The sequence below is a fragment of the Hypanus sabinus genome, chromosome 16, assembly GCF_030144855.1.
Source record: "Hypanus sabinus isolate sHypSab1 chromosome 16, sHypSab1.hap1, whole genome shotgun sequence".
Lineage (NCBI taxonomy): Eukaryota > Metazoa > Chordata > Chondrichthyes > Myliobatiformes > Dasyatidae > Hypanus > Hypanus sabinus.
Genome location: NC_082721.1, coordinates 33,740,377 through 33,766,396, shown reverse-complemented (window position 1 = coordinate 33,766,396; position 26,020 = coordinate 33,740,377). Strand labels below are relative to the sequence as shown.

At 37.9% G+C, this 26,020-nt stretch overlaps 1 protein-coding gene across 2 annotated transcripts in view; it reads left to right on the top strand.

Annotated features, from left to right (window-relative positions):
• Nucleotides 1-25,809, top strand: part of tmem259 (transmembrane protein 259) — an 86,688-nt gene extending 60,879 nt beyond the window's left edge. The window contains exons 4-11 of one of the 2 annotated variants that reach the window (XM_059991528.1): nt 1,007-1,117; nt 4,146-4,268; nt 5,784-5,884; nt 8,630-8,687; nt 10,086-10,169; nt 20,820-20,952; nt 22,540-22,639; nt 24,361-25,809. In XM_059991528.1, the coding sequence (XP_059847511.1) occupies nt 1,007-1,117; nt 4,146-4,268; nt 5,784-5,884; nt 8,630-8,687; nt 10,086-10,169; nt 20,820-20,952; nt 22,540-22,639; nt 24,361-25,095 (1,445 nt within the window). In that variant the 3' untranslated portion in view covers nt 25,096-25,809. The remainder of the gene's footprint in view (nt 1-1,006; nt 1,118-4,145; nt 4,269-5,783; nt 5,885-8,629; nt 8,688-10,085; nt 10,170-20,819; nt 20,953-22,539; nt 22,640-24,360) is intronic. The other variant, XM_059991529.1, reaches the window with a different exon arrangement.
• The last annotated feature ends 211 nt before the right edge of the window (nt 25,810-26,020 follow it).

The window sequence follows — 26,020 nt, the reverse complement described above, 5'->3', positions numbered from 1 at the left end:
GTTGAGACTGACAGAGGAAAATATTTATTAATAATAGTTTATGATAAACTTGGCTTGGGATTCAACACAGTATCTTGTAGTGAAAAGCCCTGCAGTTTGAGAATGTTGAACACACAAAATCTCCATTAAAATGTGAACAATGTGTAACGTAATGCCAGAAGTAATGAATGCTTTTCTAATTAATAATATCAATGAAATTAAATCTGTTCTGCATAATCTAATACTGAAAACATTAGACAGTTGATTAAGGAAAAAGCAAAGGTACCTTCTTTAAGTTTTAACAGTTTGGTTGTATTTGCTATACCTAATAATTTTGCTTTACACAAAATAAGTAATGGAAAGAACCATCTAATTAGCTTACACTGCCATTCTTTCCTCATACTTTTAGAAAAATCCCCCTCCAAGTATATGTCTGGTTTCCTACTGAATAACCTCCATTACACTTCCCAGGTAATGGACACCACATCATTACTTTTTGCACAAAAGTGTCTCCACATTTCAGTTGTTTCTCCACTTGCCTTAAATTTGGCCTCTTGTTTCTTTCTGTCCATCAAAATAGCTTACTACACTTTATTTTATCAAAGACTTGAATCATTCTACAGATATTCTAATTATTTATATTGGAATACATGTATGTGTTCCCAAATAGAGTGTACTAAATAGCACAAATATATTTGAAAGGGAAACTAGGTAAGTTGTTGAGGATTAAAAGAATGAAAGGTTAATGGAGTAAAGTGAACAAGCATGAGAGGAAGATTTTGAGGATAAGTGAAACCAAAAAAAAATGGAGATTACATTTAAAGGAAAAGACCTATTTCATCTTTTAAGCAATTTTTAAAAACTGTATTATGAAATTATACTATTTTAACTATTTTGAAATAGTGACTCTGCAATTTCCAGTTGTGATTTTTTGTGTTCTTAACTCTCTGTTTAAAAAGTCTTGATAAATTATATGTTTTGTCATTTCAGAGAAATGCTTGATGTTCAATGTTTTTCAATATTACAGTTTGGCCACAAGAGGAGTACATAGTTGAATACTCATTGGAATATGGATTCCTCCGTCTATCTCAGAGCACCAGGCAGCGCCTAAACATCCCAGTTATGGTAGTTACATTAGGTAAGAGGTGCCAACCTATCTCCTAAAAAGATGTGTGAAATGACTCTTCCATAGGTTATGATGATGGCTGTGCAGAATGTTTCCAATTCTGTTCCCAAAGCTGCAGTATGTTTTGATCATAATGGTTGTGGACATCCACATTTCTGGAAACAGTAATTGGTATCATAGAACAAATTCTGTTATGTAAAAGAAGCGAGAAATTCAAGCTATAAAAGAGAGGAGAGGTCTGTTAGAAACAACTGAGGAACATATTTTTCTTTTTAAAAAGACCTTAAATGTTTTCAGTGACTTTTCCTCATGTTCAGTTGTATATTTCATAGCTACTGTATTTCAGAAATGCTCTATGTGCTGGCTATTAGTTTTGGCACTTTCAAAAACATGGGTGTGTGGCCTTACGCATTTCTGTTTTGGGATGGAAATGTTTTCTTCCTGTCCCTGGGTTTTTAACCATTGCATTTAATTTTTGAAATTGATGTCTCCAAAGAGTGGGTGGGGGTGTGCTTAGTGTCCTTTTTGGATGGGCATTTGCAGAATTAAGAACTACATCTAAAAGTACAAAACTAATTTGGAACCACAAGACATTGCTTTTCCATTCGATAAGTTTCAATGAGGTCACCTCTCATTCTTCTGAATTCCAGTGAATACAGGCCCAGAGGCATCAAATGCAGTTCATATGGCAAGCCATTTAATCCTGAAATCATTTTCATGATCCAACTTTGAACCCTCTCCAGTTTCAATGCATCCTTTCTCAGATAAGGGGCCCAAAGTTGCTCTTAACATTCTAAGTGAGGCTCACCAGTGCTTTATAAAATCTCAGCTTTACATCCTTTTATATTCTAGTCCACTTGAAGTGAATGCTAACATTGCATTTGCCTTCCTCACCACAGATTCAACTTGCAACTTAACCTTTAGGGAATCTTGCACAACAACTCCCAAGATCCTTTGTCCTCAGTTTTTTGTACTTTCTCTCCATTTAGAAAATAGTCTAGCCTTTCATTTCTTCTACCTAAGTGCATGACCATATCCTCCCTGACACTGTATTCTATCTGCTACTTCTTTGCCCATTCTCTGATTCTAAGTCCTTCTGTAGCCTCTCTGCTTCCTCAGATTACCTACCTCTCCACCTGTCTTCATATTGTCTGCAAACTTGCAACAAAGTCATCGATTTCATAATCTAAAGCATTGACATATAATGTAAAAAGGATTGGTCCCAACATAGGCCCCTATGGAACATTGCTAGTCACTGGCAGCCAACTCAAAAAGGCTCCCTTTATTCCCACTCTTTGCCTCCTGCCAGTCAGCCACTGCTTTATCCATGATAGAATCTTTCCTGTAATACCATGGGCTCGTAGCTTGTTAAGCAGCCTCATTTGTGGCACCTTGTCAAAGACCTTCTGAAAATCCAAGCACAAACAGTACATCAACCGATTCTCCTTTGTCTATCCTGCTTGTTATTTCTTCAAAGAATTCCAACAAATTTGTTAGGCAAGATTTTCCCTTGAGGAAACCATGCTGACCACAGCCTATTTTATCACATACCTCCAGGTGCCCTGAGATCTCATGCTTAATAATCGGCTTAATTATCTTCCCAATCACTGAGGTCAGACTAATTGGCCTATAGTTTCCATTTTTCTGCCTCCCTCCATTCTTGAAGAGTGAAGTGACATTTGCAATTCCCCTATCTTCCAGAATCATTCCAGAGTCTAGTGATTGTTGTAAGTTCATTACTAGTGCCTTCAAGATCACTTCAGCCACCTCTTTTCGAACCCTAGGGTGTACACCATCCTGTTCAGCTGACTTAACTACCTTCAGACCTTTCAGTTTCCCAAGAACCTTCTCTTAAATGGTAACAACACACTTCATGATCCTGTCACCTGGAACTTCCACCATTCTGCTAGTATCTTCCACACTGAAGACTGATGCAAAGTACTTATTCAGTTCATCTGCCATTTCACCGTCCCCTATTACTACCTCTCCAGCATAGTTTTCCAGTGGTCCTATATCCACTCTCGCCTCTCATTCGCGCTTTATGTATTTGAAGAAACTTTTGGTATCCTCTTTAATGCTATTGGCTAGCTTACTTTCATATTCCATCTTTGGTTTTTTAATGACTTTTTTAGTTGCTTTCTGTTGGTTTTTAAAAAGCTTCCCAATCCCCTAACTTCCCACTAATTTTTGCTCTAATTTATGCCCTCTCTTTGGTTTTTATGTTGGCTTTGACTTCTCTTGTTAGTCACACTTGTGTCATCTAGCCTTTTGAATACTACTTCCTCTTTGGGATGTATGTATCCTGTGCCTTACAAATTGTTTCCAGAAATCCCAGCCATTGCTGCTCCGCCATCATTGCCAGTGTTCTTTTCCAGTCAAATCTGACCAACTCCTCTCTCATCCTCCTGTAATTCCCTTTACTCCACTGTAATACATTTGACTCAGCTTCTCAGATTTCAGGGTGAATTCAATAATGTTATGATCACTTGCCCCTAAGAGTCCCTTTACTTTAAGCTCTCCAATCAATTCTGGTCTGTTGCACAACTCCCAATCCAGAATAGCTGATCCCATAGTAGGCTCAACCACGAGCTACACTAAAACACCATCTCGTAGGCATTCTAGAAATCAGCCTCCCCCCCCCCCCCCCCCCCCACCACGGAATCCAGCACAAACCTAATTTTCCCAATCTACCTGCATGTGGTATTCACTTTTTAAAATTTTGTTCACCTATCACGTTGCAACTCATCCTGTTGACCGCAATTTTGCCCTATCAACAACCTTTCCCCTCTATCCTCTCTACACGTTGCTTCTTTTAATAAACCAGCTACCTCCATCTTCAATGTTATCATTCACTTTTGCTACGACGCTTGAAATGGTGCTCTGGGTGAACATACCATTTATCAATAATAATTCTTAGTTAATAATCTAGGATTTATTTTGTAAAAGTTGGAAATCTCTTCTCTGCTGTTCTAAAAACACATGTCCGGTTAGCACATCGTATGTAGTACAAGAACTTAACATTATTCTGTTTCGTTTACAGATCCAACAAAAGATCTCTGTTTCGGTGATGGTTTTAGTCGGTTTCTTTTGGATGAATTTTTGGGTTATGATGACATACTGATGTCCAGTGTGAAAGCATTGGCTGAAAATGAAGAAAATAAAGGTAAGTAACTTGAATATTGATGAGCAAACATGAGGAAATCTGCAGATGCTGGAAATTCAAACAACAACACACAAAATGCTGGTGGAACACAGCAGACCAGGCAGCATCTATAGGGAGAAGTGTTTTGCAAAAGGCAGTTTCAGCCCTGCTGTTTTATTCCCTTTCGTGGGGTCATAGTTACCCATATCACAGAAATCAGGCAGATGTAGATAATTGATATGCAGATGAAAATTTTGACCTTCACCAATATATGATCAGGAATAGACTATTGAGCATGTAGTAATCCAATAATCATCTCTTAAAAATTAAGCAGTCAATCATTATGCTATCCCAGATGTAGCTATAGTAAAATTCCTTTAATTATCATGCTCCAGACTTTGGTACTAGACTGCTATTTCTGGACTGCATTATTCCAATTAATACACAAAATTGTTTTTATTTATTTCCTTTAAAATGTTACATAGTATTATAACTAATTTTACAGTGACTTTGGTAAACTTAAAGCAAGCACAAGAACACTAGGCCCTGTGGAGTTGAGCAAAGTATGAGAAGCAGGATTCCAAACTGTTGGGATTTCTGATAAATTAGATAGTGGATGATCAGAGTTGAACTGTATATATTTCTTAACATCTTATTGCTCAATTATTACATGAGATAAACATACAAAAAATCAAGAGAATAGATAGCAATTAGCCTTTGAAAGGTAATCCAAGCTTTAATAGATATTTTGTTGATTAAAGCAAATGGGAATTGTAAATCTTTAGGAATAGTCATTCCCATCACAATTCCACTGACAACTCTTCCATCTTCACCTATCACTTTCCATGCAACTAGAGGACGTGCAGTATCTGACCTTTTACCTGTTCCCTTCCCATTACTCAGACAAAAGATAGTCCTTCCAGATGAAGTAGCAATTTACTCGCACTTCTTCCAATCTAGTATATTATTTTCTGTGCTCATGATGTGGTATCTTCTGCACTGTAGAAAGCAAACGGATTTACTAACCACTTTGCAAAGCACCTTTTCTGCAACTTAAAGCTAATTTACTCTTTCCAGTTCTGATAAAGGGCTATTGATCTGAAAAGTTAATAACTGTCTCATTTTCCTTGCTATCTGTCCTGCTGAGGGTTTCTACCATTTTCTGCTTTAATCCCTTATTTCCATCATTCGCAGTCCTTTTTATTTTTATTTGTGCTGTGATCATTAGAGCATAATTTTGATAATTGACTCGTTATTTGCAATAGTTGCAAAAGCATAATGGTGTAAGGTTGACTCTTAAAAGTTTTTCAGGAATTTGAGAACTCACAGAATATTTTGCTGAGTTTTCCATGTTATACAAAGATCAAATGTCAGCTTGACTTCTTTTGTGTGCCCTCTTCCAAATGAGTAATCAGACGTAGATGATTGTAACTGATCTATTTCAGAAGTTTTAAAATGGTCAGAATTAAAATGTTAAGAATTTGCTTAATTTTGACAGTTTTCTCTTAAATGTCTCAAATGTTTTTTTTAAACTAGGGTTTTTGCGCAATGTTGTATCAGGAGAACACTACCGTTTTGTCAGCATGTGGATGGCCAGAACCTCCTACCTTGCAGCTTTTGTCATCATGGTCATATTTGTAAGTATGTTAATAAATATTAATCGTTACACTATCATATCAGCAAGACACAATGGACAAACAAAATTATGAAGACTTGCTTTAGCTGCTAGATGTAGATCATGTTCTAACACAATTAATGCAGAAAAATATACAGTAATAATGAATGGCATCCTATTTGTCTTCCTCAAAAAAAGGAACTAAATCATGACAAGTCTCTCCATTATATGAAATACTTGTTGCCTCTGTCATAGGAGGGGACAAAATGGATAATGGCTTGGAAATTTTATATGAAGTGTCGTTGCATCTTCAAGATATTGTATTTTTATCTGTTTGGCTGAGACAAGGTATTAGAGAATAAGATCTGTTGATTGATTAATGATGGAACACCTACTTATATACAATCAGTGGCCATTTTATTACACCTTTATGCTTGCTCGTTAATGCAAATATCGAATCTGTCAATCATGTGGCAGCAGCTCAGTACATACAAGCATGCATACGAGGTCAAGAGGTTCAGGCCAAACATCAAAATGGAGACGACATGTGGTCCAAGTTATAATGTTGGTGCCAGGCAGGGTGGTTTGAGTATCTCAGAAACTGCTGATCTCCGGATTTTCACACATAAGTCTCAGTTTACAGAGAGTGGTGTGAGAAACGGAAGTGTGAACAGCAGTTCTGTGGATAAAAATGCTTTGTTGATGAGAGAGGTCAAAGGAAAATGGCCAGATTGGTTCAAGCTAACAGGAAGGCAACAATCACAAACATGAGAAAATCTGCAAATACTGGAAATTCAAAGCAACACACACAAATATCAATGTATATTGGTAAGACCCAATGTAGATTGGGAGATCTCTTCGCCAGGCACCTCAGTCTGCTACAAAAAACAGGATTACCCAGTGGCCACCCATTTCAGTCCTGCAGTACTTTAAGTTCTTAATATATGGCAGGATCTTGTGTTTATTAGAGTTATGTGTATGAAAATAAAAAGACAGTAGCACCTTTTGTTGACGTAGTAGCAGCCGCTGTAATCGAGCGTGCTGCCGTCTTACCGGATGTTAGCATGATCCATTCTCTCTGTTCCCTGCAAGTTCATGTGCCTGTCTAAATGCCTCTTAATGTCCTGTTGTATTTGCTTCCTACAACCCCTTTGACACTGTGCTCCAGTACTCCAGGCACTTACTACTCTCTTTGTAAAATATACTTGCCTTGCACATCTCCTTTAAACCAACCTTTCTTAAGGTTATACTTTTTATGCTTTCTAATATTTGACATTTTTCCCTGGAGAGAAAAAGACTCACTCTCTACTCCATAGAAAGGCTATTTACATTATGAAAAGTATTTGTGAAAATAAAGTCATGTTTGACACACCTACAGGAGAATTTCGAAGATATAGTTGGTAGAATAGATGAGAGGGGATTTGTAGATATGATGTATATAGGTTGTCAGAAAACGTTTCAGGTAGGGCACAGAGCTAAATCAATAAAACTGTGGAATAATACACTGCATGGATTTAAATTTGATAGACAGGAAACTGATTAGAAATAATTTTTTTCCCCAGTGTGACAGGAAACAACTATAAAGTGACTCCTGTGTTACAGAGGACGGGAGTTATATTCCTAGAAAATAGTTCGTATCGCAAATTTTGTTAAACACAACCACATCATCTGAGGATCCATCAAGAAACACAAATTGGGAAAAAATGGTGTTATTACTTATCTTGTCCCACAAATTCCATGAGTTTCCTGACAACATAAAACTGGTGGAATTGTGAATTATGAAGAGAATATAAAGAGGCTTCAGGGCTATTTAAATTAAGTAAATGTAAATTAAGTAAATGTAGATACAGTATAATGTGGATAAATAAGTCATTAATCCAATTTGGTAGTGAAAATGGAATGGCAGCACGTTATTTAACTGGTGAGATACAAAGTAATATTGAGTTGCAAAAGATCCATTGTTCCTTGTACATGTGTTACTGAAAGCCTACATGCTGCTTCAGCAAATATTTAAGAAGGCAAATATTATGCTGACTACTGTAAGAAGTTTTGAGTACAGAAGCAAGGATGATTATCATGATTATATGATTACCACACCAGATTATCATGTGCAGATTTGGCTATAGAACAAATTGCAATTATAGTTTACCAGAATGATTTCTGGAATTCCAAGACTAGTACGAGGAGAAGTTCAATTAAGTTTTAAAAAAAATTGCACATGCTGGAAAAACTTACTAGGTCAGGCAGTATCTGAGAAAAGAAGCTTAATTTTCGTTAGGTTTCTGAGTCCCTTCACTAGAACTAAGATAGAAATGAGTTAGTCAGTGTAGCGGTGAATATGGAGCAGGGCAATGAATGGAACAAAAGGTATCTTGTCCAATAGGGTGAAATTATGTGGCAGGAATGGGTAGTAAATTAAGCTTCTTTGTCTGTGTAATACTTTGCTATTGTATGGTCGGATCTATTGGGGCATATCCAGCAGGCCAGTCCATAGAAAAGAAATAAAAGGAATGATGGTTATAGACAAATATGGCCAGTTACTGTACAAACAGTAAGAAGGAGCAAGTTATCTCAAATTTGATTCTGTGGGCTGTAGCCTGACTAGTTGAAATATGAGGCTTCTTTCTTTAGTTTGCTTTGAGCTTCATTGTAACATTTCAGGGTGCCACAGATCTGAAAGAGGGATATAGAAATAATAAAAAATTGAAATTTTCAATTAATCTCCACTTTATGGAGCTGGCTTGACTTTTTCTTTCTTTTTCTTCAGACATTGTCAGTTTCTATGCTGTTACGTTATTCTCATCATCAGATCTTTGTCTTTATTGGTAAGTCTTTTTTAAGGCTTCTTTGTTAAAGTTAACTTTGCATAAACTAAACAGGAAATGCCAATTTCCTCGTGTATTTTAATTTGCACACTTCTTGATCTAGTGTTTATGACATCTTGGCGGAGCAGACTCGATGGGCCGAGTGGCCTAATTCTGCTCCAATGTCTTTAGTTAGAAAATAATCCTTCATTTAACCTTCTGCATCATCTACATTAGATTCAAGGTAAAATATTAAATAATGCTAAAATATTTATTGCCTAATGACAGTTTTCACTGCACCATCAGCAGATAGTGACCAATGTAAAGTATATTCCCATGTAAATAATGGGAGAAGTAATGTCAGGAATGCTATAAGCTGCTTCAACTTCAGTGCAATTTCAGGCATTTCAGGAAAAGTTTGAATATGTGTTTTCCTTGAATTGAAATCAAAGATGTATTCCAAGTTCATTTTCACAATATTTTTGTTTACATTCTTCTCTAAAGAATGTTGTTGTTCTTCCTCCTCTCGTCCCTTCCTGTAGAATATTTATAGAAAATTTGGTTCTGTTTGTTGATTCTAAATTTTGTGGGTATGTTTTGAGTTGCATATTCACTGCATGTCCATTATCTCTCTCCACAGACTGATAGGATGTGCAGTAGCAACCCGCACAGTTCTTTTGGTTTTAATTCTATCTTTTGTAATACAATAATCATTATTGTGTGCTATTGTACAGTTGAACCAGTCAGGTTTATTATACTGTAACCATGAAATTTGTTATATAAAATGACTACAAGTTACAAAATAAGTTGTACGAAAGAGGACCAGTTGAACAGTGAAACTGACAATTTTGGCTCTAAAATCTTGTATCAAAAATAATTGTTGTTATTCTTTAATTTATCAATCAAGTAGGGTTCCCAGAAATGAGATGAAGTCCAAATATTGAATTATTTTCATTTTTGCTAAGGCAGTAATATGTACCAGATGTGACTGGACACATTTCTACTAATGCTTTATATCTGGGGAATTTGGTATTATCTCTGTTCATAAATGTGCATTTTTATATGCCAGTTCACGTTATTTCTAAATTTATTTCATGTTTTTCATGGGTGTATATGATAAATCCTTTACCTAACAGTTAGAGTCCGAAGGCAGCCTTGTGTTTATACAACAAAGTACTGAGTATTTTGTGAAGTATAATTAAAGTTGCAAAGAAAACATAATGAATATAGGCAGAATCTTAAAATGCACCTCAAAATTGTATTTACCACAATATGTAATCTAGTTCCAAAGGTAATGAGTGATGTACATTATAAATTAGGAAAAATTTATCCCATTTATCTAAAGGGAGCAGTGAAGGTTAATTTAAAACCTGAAAGATGTTCCTGGCATATTTTCAATTAATGTAATTTTTCTTACAGTTGATTTATTGCAGATGCTGGAGATGAACATGACCATTGCATTTCCTGCAGCTCCCTTACTTACAGTGATACTCGCATTAGTTGGTAAGAATGTTTTGTCATTAGTTGTGTTTTTAGTTGATATTGCTGTCTTTTCAGAATCTGATATAAATGTAGAAACCAGCATGTTTGGTAGCAGGTGCTCAAGTGCAAGTTTTCATTCATTTTCCTTTCCAGAACAAAAGATTGGCTAAAATGTTTGAGAAGGGTACTCCTTATGACCCCACAAGATAAAAACACTTGCTGTCTCACTTTTTAATATTAGCTATTTATCATTTATTTTTGATGGAATATACCTGATTGGTGCTGGTATGAGTTTACTTAAAACTTGCTGAGGATAGAACGGTTCATTAAATGATCTTTAGAAAGGTGCTGTGGTACAGAATGACTGTGTACAGCTCACCTTATCCTTCAGAATTCCCAGAAACTGTTATCTGGTACATTTGAAGTATCAAATGTAACAAAATTAATATAGAATATGCTGAAAATACATAGCAGCTATTGAAAAGAGGAAGGTTGGTTAATAGTTTGGTTGGTAACCTGGTCATGACACAGAGAATCAGAATCAGAAAGTGAGGTTGACACCATGTTGCTGTAATGTCCCCAGCAGGAAAAGTAGTGCTCTGATTTGGATGCCAGCCTGCTCTGTATTCTACTTGTGTCATTAAAGTTACCAGAAATGCATTGTATTAGAAATTGTGAATCATTATGTAAGAAGTGTCAATTTTCATTAACTTGAATCTCATATAAGTTTTCTTGATAGGATGTCTATATTCAAAGACATACGTAGCATTAATATGGATAATAAAGAGGAAGTACTGAGCAATAATTGTTTCTGTTCAGTTTAGTGTGATATATAACTCTAAATAGGATTGTCCACCAGTTCTGTGTTTACTGTACATTCTTCGTGTATTTTTGGATTTGTTTAGTATGCTATGTGTATTAAGTATTATTGAAGTTATTATATAATTGGGTGTTGACACCTTTTATTTGATGATTCCTTCAGAAGTAAGCAAGGTAATTCCTTTATTATCAGGGTTTGTGGCTGACTAATTCTATTTCAAGTGGATGAGTCACTGTAGCATCTTGTTATGCTGCCATGTGGTTTACATTTCAGTTGACTCCATCTTATTCAGAGGAAACATTTAAACTTCAGTGATTGAGACTTCCACAGATTTTGCAGCCCATATTACAATTTTGTTATTACGGAAGATAGTTGCATTTTATATCCTAACCCACTAGCTGGGCAGACCCACCAGAAGTAGTAGAATAATGGCATGCAAGTGGGAAAGAGTGGCCCTGAAAGTCTGCGACATTGACTCAAAGCCCCGTGAGTTCTTGCGGTTTCAGATCAACACGGACAAGTAAGACTCTTCCTGTTCATTACCAATTGATATTTAGCAAATGAATCAATATTCCAACAGCTAAAATAAGTAGCAAAGGTACAGTGAAGATTACCAGATATTCATCACTAAGAGTTGTTGCAACATCACTGCTGACTGAATTAGTTGAATCCTGAAAGACAATATTTCTAAGCTGAATCTGACAGGAAGTGAAAGAACAAAGACAAGAGTCAAACCTGCTTAACTTTGCCCTCAACAACTTACCTGTTGCAGATTCACCTCTTCATGGCAATATCGGTAGGCATGAGCATTGTGTAGACCTTGTACAAAGACCCAGGAAAAACCCCTCCTATGTAATTGTGTGGCATTGCCATACTAAATGGGATAAGCACAACAGTGATCCAGTATCTCAAAAGCCTGCATTTGTGAGCTATTGTTTGCCATCAACATCAGAACGGTAGTCTACCACAGTCTGTAACCTCCTGACTCAACAAATGTGTCACTTAAACCAGGAATTTTTGTTCCATAAGTGTAGTATGACATGTCAGAATTGATGCCAGGCACACCTAAAGCGTGTGGTGGATTGCTTATCTTGCTCCTGAAATCTTTACCATCACAGTAATCAGTCTTTATCCTCTTTGATTTGTCCCAAATTATATCATGAAACAGCAGGATGCACTGGGTAGAGCAAAGGCTATGGGAATAAACAACAGCTTAAGTGCACTCCAAAATTAGCTGCACTCCTAGCCAAGCTGTTTCAGTAGTTAAAACACTGATAGAAACCAGAGATGTGGAAAATAGTCTGGGCTACACCCTGTCCATAAAAAAAAAAATCAAGAAATTTCAATGAAACTAATTACTGCCCAGTCAATATACTTTGATTGAGTAATGCAAAGCAAAGTAATGGAAATTGTAGTTGACAGCATCATCATTTAGTTTTACAACTCCAATGATCGCATTTCAATCCTGATCTCCAAATCTGGCAGTGTGGAATTTGTAAGTCAAAGTTCCCTAATTCGGGCATATTTCTCCTAGAGGCTATGGTCATCTCCCGTATTCTAAAGTTGTACAAATTGATAGTTTAATAGGCCATTGTAAAAATTGCTTCCAGTAGGTAGGTAAATGGTCAAATTTTGGAAGACTTGATAACAATACAGGAAGAAAAAGACACAGGGTAAATTAGTGGGAAATTATGCTCTAAACCAGCATAGTTAATGAGCTGAATAAGAACATAAGAAAGAGTGTCAGGATTAGGCACCTAGATTAGGAGTCTGCTCTGCCATTTAATAAGATCATGGCTGATTAGGCCGTGGACTGGGTTCCACCTAGCGTCCTTTTCCACAAAATCCTTAATTCTCCTGCTATGCAAAAATCTACCTAACTGTATCTTAAATATATTTAATGAAGTGACCTCTACTACTTTTCTGTGCAGAGAATTGCACAAATTTATCTCACACTGGGGAAAATCAGTTTTTCTTCATCTCTGTCCTAAATCTGTTCCTCAGAATCTTGAGGCTATGCCCCTTAGTTCCAGTCTCACCAGATATGCCTCTGTCAGATCTATCCATTTCACAGTTTAATATACACAAAATGCTGGAGGAACTCAGCAGGTCTGGCAGCATCTATGGAAAAGAATACAGTCGATATTTCGGGCCGAGATCCTTCAGCAGGACCTGAAATGTCAACTGCACTCTTTTCCATAGATTCTGCCTGACTTGCTGATTTCCTCCGGCATTTTGTGTGTGTTGCTTGAATTTCCAGCATCTGCAGATTTTCTCTTGTTTGTGTTTGGATCACAATTTAATATGTTTCTTTAAGATCCCCTCTGATTCTTCTAAATTCCTGCGAGTATAGGCCTTGGCAACTCCATCCATCTCTCCTCATAGGCTAACCCCTCTCCGGATTCAACCTGATAAATCTCCTCTGCTCCACCTCCAAAGCCAGTATATTTTTCCTGAAGGAGGAGATGAGAACTGCTTGCAGTACTCCAGTAGCAGCCTCACCAGTACCCTGTACAGTTGGAACATAACCTCCCTACTCTTAAATTCAATCCCTCTAGCAATGAAGGCCGACATTCCATTTGCCTTTTTTTATAACCTGTTGTATCTGCAGGCTTTTTTGTGATTCATGCACAAGCACTCCAAAGTCCTCTGCACAACAGCATGCTGCAATCCAGGTGCACAATATCCACCTGTTCTCCTCTATCCACTGCGCTCATTATATCCTCAAAAATACACAGTAAGTTTGTCAAATAGGTCATACCCTTCAGAAAATCCATGCTGGATTCATGAATGGCCTCATAAAGGATTCCTTCCATCCTGCGCACGGACTGTTTGAACTGCTTCCGTCTGGTAGGCGCTTCAGATCCCTCCAGACTAAGACTAATAGGCACTGGAGAAGTTTTTTCCCTACTGCAGTCACTTTGCTGAACAGTTAACTGCCGGTTAACTGTCGACTAACTATTACTTGGATTGCACTACTTGTATGTATAATCTATATTTTCACTTATATTTATCATTATTATTGTTATGAGCAGAGAGACAACATCTGCCGGAAGTAAATTCCTTGTATGCGCACAGGTACTTGGCAATTAAAGTCTGATTCTGATTCTGATGCATCATTAGGAAATGCAAATGTTCTGTTTGGATTTTGCATTTTCCTGAGCTACAAACTTCATTTTAACCTTGGGTTAGACCAGAAGGTTAGTCCTTGTCGCAAAAATGTAGGTAGTATTTGACTGACTAGCAATAAAGAATGCTGGTAGACTGATGTTAGTGGGCATCAAGGAGAAAACACTACAGTGGCTGGAATCTTGCCACATAATATGGAAGATGATTATGGTTGTTAGAGGTCCCCTCAGAAACCATTGCAAGAGTTTCTTAAGGTGGTGTCAATGTCTCAATATATTTAGCTGCTTCATCAATAACAGCCTCCTCGCAGTAGGAAGTGAAGATGTTTGCTGATGTTTCATTCCATTTGCAACTCCTTGTGGTACACAAGTACAAGTTAGTGAACTGCAACAGCAAGAAGGTAACTACCTACTTTTGTGTATGATGCTATCATCTGAGCTCAACTGAAACTGTTGCAAGTAATATGCTTACAAGAACAGGTCAGAAATTGGGACTTTATAACAGCTACACCACAGTTTCTAATAGTTCAGATATATAAGGTGCAAGTTGGGGATATAATGGAATACTCACTGTTTACCTGATCAAATGTAGCTCTAGTAGACTTCATGAGGGCTATATCCAAGACAGCGTAGCCTACTGGATCAGCAATTCATTTATAATCCTAAATGGCCACTCTCACTATTGCCATCACAAATAGTACATCTGTTACTTAGGCCATTCTGACAGTGACTCTCAAATCCACAACGTTCAGCACCAAGAAAGATAAAGAGCAGCAAGCACATGAAAATACCCTCTACAGCTTCCTCTCCAGATAGCATACCTTCATAAATAGAAAGTAATCATTGTTCTTTCATCGTCACTGGGTTAAATTCCAGAACTGCTTGTCCAATGCCAGTCAGAAAGAACTCAAGGAATTGTCTCATTCACCTTCCCAGAGGCAGTTAAGGATAAATAATGGTGACTTTGCTAATAATGTTCATTTTGGAAAAGTTGAGTACCACCTCTTACCAGTTTCAAATACTTCCCTTCTAAGGTGCAGGGGGCTCTCAACAAAGGTGGATTTTTGGAGGCATTTTATCCATAGAGGTATTTTATAAATAAACACTTTTTTTTTGTCACTCATCAAACTTACACATCTCAAAATATATAATGTAATTTGCAAGGCTATCGTTTTTACTGAATTTTTAGAATCGAGAAAGAAGACCTTGCTTTTAAATAATGTTAGATATTTAGGATACTATAACTGACATGTCAAATACGTAGCTGGTATATGCACTCAGTGGCCGCTTTATTAGGTACAGTAGTGGAACCCAGTGTGGTCTCCTGGTGTTGCAGCGCATCTACTTCAAGGTACAGCATGTTGTACGTTCAAAAGTACTCTTCTACACACCACTGTTGCCTTCCTGTCAGCTTGAACCAGTCTCACAATTCTCATCTGACCTCTCTCAATAGCAAGGCATTTTCAGTGTACCTAATAAATTTATTTATTTATTGGGATACAACACGGAATAAGCCCTTCCAACCCTTCAAATTGTGTGGCCCAGCATCCCCTGATTTAATCCAAGCCTAATCACAGGACAATTTACAATGAACAGTAGGCTGGTGGCACAGTGAGATCAGCACCAGGCTCGAGAGCGGAGGTTCCCGAGTTCGATCCAGTTACAGACTGCTCCCGAGCACGCACTCCATCTGTGTCACGTTGATGTCGAGCTCACAACTCAACCTCGTAAAAAAAAACACTGCCACCTCCAGTTAAAATTCCCGCACAGAATATTGTTGAAGATCAAATACCCAAAACACAAAACCCAAATTTACCTACCAACAGGTAAGTCTTTGGACTGTGGGAAGAAGTCAGAGCACCTAGAAGAATCCCATGGGATCACTGGGAGAACATTCCCACTCCTTACAGGTCATGGTAGGAATTGAACACAGATTGTCTGGACTGGAAAGCATTGCACTAACCACTATACTACTGTACTGTCCACTGTTATATTTAACATATGACATGTATCAAAAAGATACGTGTGTGAGCATGTGGCTTTATCCCTGATAACTCTTGTAGAGTTTTATAATTGTTAACTGGCCACATAGCCCTTCAAGTTGTTTAATTGTTTCTAAATTACTAGATGTCCAGTGTAGAATGTGTCCAGTTTTTAAAACCTTAGCTACTATTCCATTTTGGCAGAAAGTATTTATTAAAAAAAGTATAATTTTGAAATGATGAAATGTTATGGATCTCAGAGATGCTGGGGGATCTGGTTCTCCTAGTAAGTACTTTACAGGAGGTAATGCACCTCAAAGTGGGTGAAGGTGCCTGAAAGTGAGAGCACTGGAGTGGACTTTAGCTCAGGTTAAAGTTTTCAGGTGCAAAAGCAGAAAACAAGCAGGTGTTCACCACTATTCTGCGCCAACCAAGATTGCTTTGATCAATCACGGAGGCTGATACTATCAGACACTGTCAATACTCAATCTGTACTCACATCTACCATCAGGCAGAAGGTGCAAAGGTCTTGGGTCCCGCACCGCCAGATTTAAGAACATTTGTTGCTGTATAATCATCGTGCTCCTAGACTGGTGTGGATGGCTTCATTCACCTTAGTGCTGAACTGATTCCACAGCTTATATATAGACTTCCTGTCAGGGACTTTTGACTTGGTCGTGTATGGATTTTCATGGATTCTATTGTATTTCTTTACTTTTCTCTGGGTACCTGCAAGAAAATGAATCTCAAGCTTGTATATGGTATAGAAACTTTGATAATAAATTTACTTTGAACTTATTGTAAAGAGAGTTGAAGACAAGGTAGGGAGTTTGTGCTTCCATTCTGTAGAACATTTATGAGACCACACTTTGAATGCTACATACAGTGTTGGTCTCCTTATTTAGATTTTTATTGTTTGAAGCAATTCATATAAGGTTTACCAGGCAATTTTGTGTTGATTTATGAGGAAAGTTCAGGCATTTAGGCTTGTATCTGCTTCAATAAAAAAATAAATTACACAGAAAAGTGAGAGGGAACTTGTTGAAACATACAAAATCGAGAGAGTGCTTCCTCTTCTGGGGAGGGACTATCTAGCAATCAGATTCAGTGTTAAAAAATACTGGAGTTCCTCATTTAAGAAGGAAAGGTTCTTTTTTTCCTGTGTGTCTTGAGTCTTTAGAACTCTTTCTAAAAGACTTTGGGAAACACAATCCTTCTACATGATTTCTACATGCCTTTAATAACAATGGAAAGAAGATTTCTTGAAGATTTACAGGAAGATGTTTCTTGCTTACCATTTGCTTGGATCACATGGACTCCAAGCAGGCCTGTTTTTCTTCATTGCATTTTCTATTCTCTTCACTCTCTCATTACGTGACTTTGCTTTAGGGCAATATTCTTCCTTCTCAAATAAAGTATGTAGTAATTTTTTTCTTTATTGTAGGTTTCCTATTGACCATTAACTTTCAATGAAATGACGTCAGGTACCAAAAGGTAAAACAAGACATCTGGTGTCTTGGCAAGTGTCTGAAAATTCAAAAACTCCAGTGGGAAAAAAAAATACTCAATAGCCATTTTATTAGGTACCTCCTATAAGAATATAAGACATAGAAACAGAATTAGGTCATTCAGCACATCAAGTCTGTTCTGCCATTCCATTATGGCTGATTTATTATCCTTCTCAATCCTATCCTCATGCCTTCTCATAACCTTTGGTGTCCAGACTAATCAAGAATCTCTGCTTTAAATATATCCAATGACTTGGCCTCCACAGCCATCTGTGGCAATGAATTCCACAGATTCATCATCCTCTGGCTAAAGAAATTCCTCTTCATCTCTGTTCTAAATGGACATCCTCTATTCTGAGCCTTGCCATTTGTTCCTAGACACCCCAACTATAAGAGGCAACCTTTCCATGTCCACTCTATCTTCACTTTTCAAGATTTGATAGGTTTTAGTGAGTACAAGCCCAGAGCCATCAGCCACTCTTCATATATTAACCCTTTCCCAGAATCATTCTCATGAACCATCACTGGACTCTCTTCAATGCCAGCACGTCTTTTCTTAGATAAGGGGCCCAAAACTGCTCACAATGCTCCAATGCCTTATAAAGTCTCAGCATTACATTCTTGCTTTTGTACTCTAATACTTTTGAAATGAGTGCTAACTCATTTGCCTTCCTTATCACAGGCTCAACCTGCAAGTTGACCTTTAGGGAATACTACACTCCCAAGTGTCTTTGGACCTCTGATTTTATTTTTAATGTCCTCCCCACTTAGAAAATGGTCTACACCTTTGTTCCTCCTATCAAAGTGCATGACCATACACTTCCCTACACTATATTCCATTTTCCTAGTCTGTCTCAGTGATTCTGCAGACTCTTTATTTCCTCAACACTAGCAGTCTCTCCACCTATCTGCTAGTTTACCTACAAACTTGGACAAAGCCATCAATTCCATCATCCAAATCATTGGCATATAACGTGAAAAGAAGCGGTCCTAACATCGACCCTTGTGAAACTAGCCACTGGCAGCCAACCAAAAAAGGCCTCCTTTATTCCCACTCTTTGCCTCCTGCCAGTCAGCTAGTCTTTCCTATAATATGAAAATATAGAAAACCTACAGCATGATACAGGCCCTTCGGCCCACAAAGTTGTCGAACATGTCCCTACTTTAGAAATTACTAGGCTTACCTATAGCCCTCTATTTTACTAAGGTCCATGTACCTATCCAAAAGCCTCTTAAAAGACCCTATCGTATCCGCCTCCACCACCATTGCTGGCAGCCCATTCCACGCATTCATCACTCTGAGTGAAAAAACTTACCCCTGACATCTCCTCTGTACTTACTCCCCAGCACCTTAAACCTGAGTCCTCTTGTGGCAATCATTTCAGCCCTGGGAAAAAGCCTCTGACTATCCACAGGATCAATGCCTCTCATCATTTTGTACATCTCTATCAGGTCACGTCTCATTCTTTTTTGCTCCAAGGAGAAAAGGCCAAGTTCACTCAACCTATTCTCATAAGGCATGCTCCCCAATCCAGGCAACATCCTTGTAAATCTCTTCTACACTCTTTCTATGGCTTCCACATCCTTCCTGTAGGGTGGCGACAAGAACTGAGCACAGTATTTCAAGTGGAGTCTGACCGGGGTCCTATATAGCTGCAACATTACCCCTCGGCTCCTAAATTCAGTTCCACTATTGATGAAGGCCAATACACCATACGTCTTCTTAACCACAGAGTCGACCTGCGCAGCTACTTTGAGCATCGTATGGACTCGGACCCCAAGATCGCTCTGATCCTTCACGCTGCCAAGAGCCTTACCATTAATACTATATTCTGCCATCATATTTGACCTACCAAAATGAACCACTTCACACTTCTCTGGGTTGAACTCCATCTGCCACTTCTCAGCCCAGTTTTGCATCCTATCAATGTCCTGCTTTAACTTCTGACAGCCCTCCACACTATCCACAACACCTCCAACCTTTGTGTCATCAGCAAACTTACTAACTCATCCCTCCACTTCCTTATCCAGGTCATTTATAAAAATCATGAAGAGTAAGGGTCCCAGAACAGATCCCTGAGGCACTCCAATGGTGACTGACCTCCATGCAAAATATGACCCGTTTACAACCACTGTTTGCCTTCTGTGGGCAAGCCAGTTCTGGATCCACAAAGCAATGTCCCCTTGGATCCCATGCCTCCTTACTTTCTCAATGCCTTGCATGGGGTACCTTATCGAATGCCTTGCTGAAATCCATATACACTACACTACATCTACTGCTCTTCCTTCATCAATGTGTTCAGTCACATCACATGGGTGCTTATCTTGTTAAGTACCCTTTTGTGTAGCACCTTTACAAGGGCCTTCTGAAGTAAGCAAAGTCCACTGACTCTCCTTTGCCTATCCTTCTTGTGAATTCCTCAAATAATGTCAACAGATTTGTACGGCAAGATTTCACCTGAAAGAAACCATGCTGACTTTGGCCTATTTTATCATGTGCCCCCAAGTACCCCAAAATCTCATCCTTAGTAATAGACTCCCAACACTTTACCAACCACTTCCTCCTTTCTTAAAGAGTGTACCTAATTAAGTGACTACTACCTGTATGTTCATGGTCTTCTGCTGCTGTAGCCCATCTACTTCAAGGTTCGACCTGTTGTGTGTTCAAAGATGCTCTAATTCACACCACTGACCACTGTTACTGTTGCCTTCCTGTCAGCTTGAATCAATCTGGCCATTCTCCTCTGACCTCTGTCATTAACAAGGTGTTTCCACCTACAGAACTGTCTCTCACTGGATGTTTTTTGTTTCCTGTACCTTTCTCTGTGAACTCTAGAGACTGTTGTGTATGAAGATCCCAGGAGCTCAGCAGTTTCTGAGATACTCAAACCACCTCATCTGGCACCAACAATCATTCCATTCTTCCCTATTCTGATGTATGGTGTGAACAACAACTGAACCTCTTAATCATGTCTGTATGCTTTTATGCATTGAGTGGCTGATCAGATATTTGCATTAACAAGCAGATGTACCTAATAAAGTGGCCACTGGACTCATGTATATGGCCTGATTCTGAATTAGGAAATGCAATTATGGGGAGGTACTTTTATATCACCTAATCTATCTAATTTTGCTTGAAACAATTTATAATTGTGGAGTTTTATACGGGTTTATTTCTTGTTTTTATTTTTATGAAATCCTTATAAATGTTTGATTGTTTTCTTTTCCTCCAGGGATGGAAGCCATCATGTCAGAATTCTTCAATGACACAACCACAGCATTTTATATTATTTTAATTGTCTGGCTGGCAGACCAGTATGATGCAATTTGCTGTCACACTAATACCGGCAAACGGCATTGGCTCAGGTGCGTGTGTTGTTTATAAATTTAGAAATGCAACAATAATGATGAGTACTGATTCGTCATGTTATAAGGAAAATTTTGATTGTATTTTTGTGTATCCCATTTGTTGTTAATTTTGCCACAATAACATAGTGGCTAGTGCAACTACTACAACTTAGGGCATTGGAGTTCAGAGCTCATTTCTGGTGGCCTCCATAAGGAGTTTGTGTTTCTTTCCTGTGGTATGCTTGGGTTTTCTCCAGTTGCTTCAGTTTACTCCCACAGTCCAAAGGCGTACTGGTTAGTAGGCTAGAATGAAATAGGAGGTTGCTGGGCGACACACCTCAGAAGGCTGGAAGGGCCTATTCCGCACTGTATCCCTATATACCTAGCCCAGATGTTCAAAGAAAAACTAGTATTCTTGTGTTCCAGAAAAGCTGCATTAAAACAATTGAAGACTTGGGCTAGAGAAATGGCAGTTCTTTAAAGAGATCTTGGGCATTCAAAATCAAATAATACTCAAGTCATGTATTTCTATATATGTATTCCTTCATAGAAACATGATTACTTTGATTGTGATAGACAATAAGTCATACTTCGCCCCAAATGCAAGTGCTGGGACATGTTTCTGACAGTGATGAAATCAAGAACATTGGTTAACTTCTTCATCCATAGCCAAGCTGAAGAGAGCAAATTGGCAGGCAACCCTGATACAGTAAAAGTGATGTCTACATGCTGGGGCCTTAGATAATAAATCTGTTAGTTTTTGATATGATTTGTCAGATTGCTGCACAAAGCAATATTTCAGAACCTGTAAACTAGGTTTCCATATATTTTTATTTAATTAAATTCATTGGTATTTCTTATGTCTTTTCAAGTTTTATCCCAATCTTTGCCCCAAAGGAAGGTTGGATGTGACTCAGCAAGTAGAGCTGCTAACACACTGCTCCAAAAACTCGGATCTTTCCTGATCTGGGTGCTGTCTGTGTGCATGTTTATTCCTGAATCTAATGCCCTTCCCTTATACAACATTGATGGCGTGGAGAGGGGAGACTTGCAGCATGAACAGCTGCTGGTCTTCCACAAAAAAAAACCTTGCCCAGGCTTGCACCCTGGAATTTTTCCAAAGCGCAAGTCCATGGTCTTTTGAGACTAACGGAGGCCTACTCACATTCCTGAATGTGTGGATTTCCAGAGGAGTCAGTTTACTCCCATATCACTAAGACAAGCTGGTCAATTAATTAGCTTCAGTAAGTTACCCATAGTATAGATAATTTGCAGAGGATCAAAAAGAGGAAATTATAAACACTAAACATTCTGCAGATGCTGGAAATCCAAAGCAACACCCACAAATCCTGGAGGAACTCAGCAGGCCAGACAGCATCTATTGAAATTAATAAACAGTCGATGTTTTGATATGTGACAAAGAATAAATTGCAATGTTACATGGATGTAGAACACAGTGTGTGGGGTGTGAGTTTAGACTGATGGAATTGTTCAGCTGAGATCCTATGTACTTAATGGTTCAAATGGCCTCATTTTATATTGTAGTAATTATATTTAATGTATTCCTTTCAATCATTTAAAAATGAATGTTTGTGTTTTTTGCAGATTCTTTTACCTGTACCACTTTGCCTTTTATGCATATCATTATCGTTTCAATGGCCAATACAGCAGTTTGGCTTTGGTAACATCTTGGCTGTTTATACAGGTATAAGCAAATATTTTATTTTTCCAAATTCCCCTGCTCCTAGCTTTCTAAATATTTTGACTCTTGTTTGGATACAATTCAATGTTATATATATATATCATTCTTCAATGGTGAACCTGGACCTTGTAAATGTGGGAAAGCAATGCTGCTGAATCAGCTAACCTACTGAAAAGTGATCACTTTTGAACTGCGCTCAGCCCTACTATTTAATGTCAAATCATTAAATCATTTCCTACACTTGCTCCATCTTTTGGCAACTTGATTCATTTTCTATTGAACTGCCTTTATTTATATAATATCATTGATATAATATTTTCTGATGAAACTCAAATCTTCAGCATAATGTAAAATTTAATGTTAAGTCACATAAGGCAATGCAGAGCAGATTACAGAAGAGTTGGTCAAAGAAGTTGGTTTAAAAGAAATATCTAAGGAAATACTGTGTTAGGGAAATAAGGAGCGGGAATAGGACTGATGGGATTGTTCTGTTGGGAGCTGATGAACTGAATCTTGTGTCCAAGGATATAACTTTGGAGTTAACCGAAGCTAATGTTGCAAATGAAGGAAGAAAAGCCATGGCTGGTAATTCTCTGACTATAATAGAATCAGGTGTGTGAGATCTGCACAGTTCAGTGGAAGTGGAGAGACAATGGAGGATGATGGTATGTTGTGTACATGCTGCTGATTTGTCAGTTTAGACTAGATATTGCCTTCTGTACAGGACAATTCCATTATGTTTTTGAACTGGAGGTTTCCAGGAATTTTCATTAGATTAATTTTTAAAAACAATTCCGTTGATGTCATTTTTGTGGGTACAGATTTTAATACCTCTGCTTATTTAATGTCTATTTCATACTTGTTGATGCACCTTGGTTATAGAACCAAAAGCTGAAGAGATTATTTTGTTGTTGGACATTGGAAATCTGGGGTGTTCAAATTAGGTGATTGTCAATTTTGTGTATTCTTTTGCACTGGGTTAAGCTCTGGCAGTTTTTAAGATGTTTATTTCTCTGATGAAGCTTTCTTCACATTTTAATTTTTAAAAAAGACAAATATTTAAAATAAAATACAAAATGCAGAAAATGTGTAGGAAGTGTTTTAAAATAGAAGTGACAGCTGAATTGTTTCAGTATGAAGTTTTTAATAGTGCTGAATAACCTATTAAAGGAGAGAAATAGACCAACTGGTACACTCAGTCCTGTTTGTTTGTTTATTTATTTAGAGATACAGCACAGAACAGACCCTTCTGGCCCAACGAACCGTACTGCCCAGCAACGCACCTATTTAACACTAGCCTAATTACAGGACAATTTACATTGACCACTTAACCTCCTAACCAGTGTATCTTTGGACTGTGGGAGGAAACTGGGAGCACCTACAGGAAACTCACTGGGAGAACATACAAATCCTTACAGACAGCAGCAGAATTGATCTCTGAACTCCGGAACGATAACCACTACACTACTATGATGCTGTGACAACTCTTCATTTAAAAAGCCACACATAGAGCAGTTGATACTTGCTAGCAGGATATAATTCTTCCCTTGAAGCCAAGCAAGGCTTGCTGTCAACCATGGATCAAATTACAAAATTTATATACTTTTTTTGCATTTTTTTATTGTTTTGTGATTATGTTCTGCACAAGGAGATGGCTTGAACAAACTGTTACTTGCCTTTTCCATTGTTGCAAGTCTTTAATTAGATGCTATTTTCTTTTCCAGCATTCAATGATATACTTTTTCCATCACTATGAGTTGCCTGCCATCCTTCAACAAATTCGCATTCAAGAAATGTTACTACAGAACCAACAGGCTGGCCAAGCCAACCAGACAACTCTCCAGGATAACCTTAACAACAACACAGCAACAGAAAGTGTTCAACAGAACCCCACGGATCCAGGCAATCTTCTTGAATCTACTCCTGGTCCAGCCCAGTTAAACGATGCACCCAGCCTAGCAGATAGCATTCAGCCTGTTCGTATGCAGAATGCAAGCCTTGAGGTGACCCCATTAAGTAGTGATCTGAATTGGGTGGCAGAAACAGCAGCTATCATATCAGAAGGCATTGCAGCTCCAGAAAGGAATACTTCTGCCCAGAGCTCCAACAATATGAATGAAACATTAAGCAGTGATGGTTCAAATGTCCCAAATGCTTCTAGTACCATTGAACATGCTCAACCTAGTTTAAGTTCTGAAGAAAATAAAGCTGTGCCTTCACACAGTGATGATCTTCAAACAGTAGCGGACCTCAGCACAAATAATTATTGTGCAACTGAGAACCAAGAGGGAGTTCTCATTAAAACTGACCAGCAGGACTTGTGTCCCACACAAGACAATAAGATCTATGTGCATTCATCTCTGCGTGCTAGTGATGTTAGTTTTGACCAATCAGAAATGGACCGTGAACAATATTCAAATAGTTCAGACACAGCGAGAAATGATCACAGCATTTCATGAACCTCCAACATTTTTTGCTGTTCAGTCTGGCAGTTTATTATCAGAAAGCCCTTTTAAAATGTTCACAAAAAATGTATCAATAAGTGTGAGGGATATACTGTTACATCAAGCGTTTTCAGTTGTAAAAGCAAAATATCCCTCGGCTTTCAATTGGTTTCCAAAACAAATGGAGGGCAAGGAGCAGCAACCTGTTCAGTGAGCATTAGTGGTCTGAGCTAAGTTGGAATGATAACTCCTCCAATAAGTCACCCTGTCCCCAATCTTCAGCACAGCTGTGTGCTTAACTATTACATAGTGCAATGAACTGCTATCAGTCTATAAAGACTGAGAAAGACCTCCAAAAAGAAAGAACTCACAGCTGGGTACCCAAAAAAAAAGGCAAGTGTGGGAATGGCGATAGAAGATGCTTGTTCCTTTGAACTCACAGCATATATGTAAGTTGCTTCCACAGTGCAATAATTTGATGTGTATTGATTCAATTCTGCAAGGTCTTATTTCCTGAAAGACTTTCAAGTCTTGGTTCTTGAACTGGTGCCTACATACAGAAGAAATTTGAAAGATACTAATATAGAAATTCCAGTAGTTTCTAATAAACTTTGAACCTAACTAAATTGGAACTGATTCTGATAGATTTTTCTGTTACTATATTGTATTTAAGTGTAATGTAAGAGTTTCAGTCTTTGTATATATTAAAATAAATGAGATCTGAATACACTTGGGAATTATTTTTAAAATGCATGCAACACATTTACTAAATGAAAAATGTTCTTCATTATTTTTTTTGAACCATTGAGATACAACCAACACCGTCTTCAAGCTACTGCGGATCAAGCTCTGGATGGAATTAATAATAAGCTAAGCTCAAAGGATCAATGCAGCTGCATTGAACTAAAACTTAATTTTTGCAAGTGTCTTTTGACTCAAG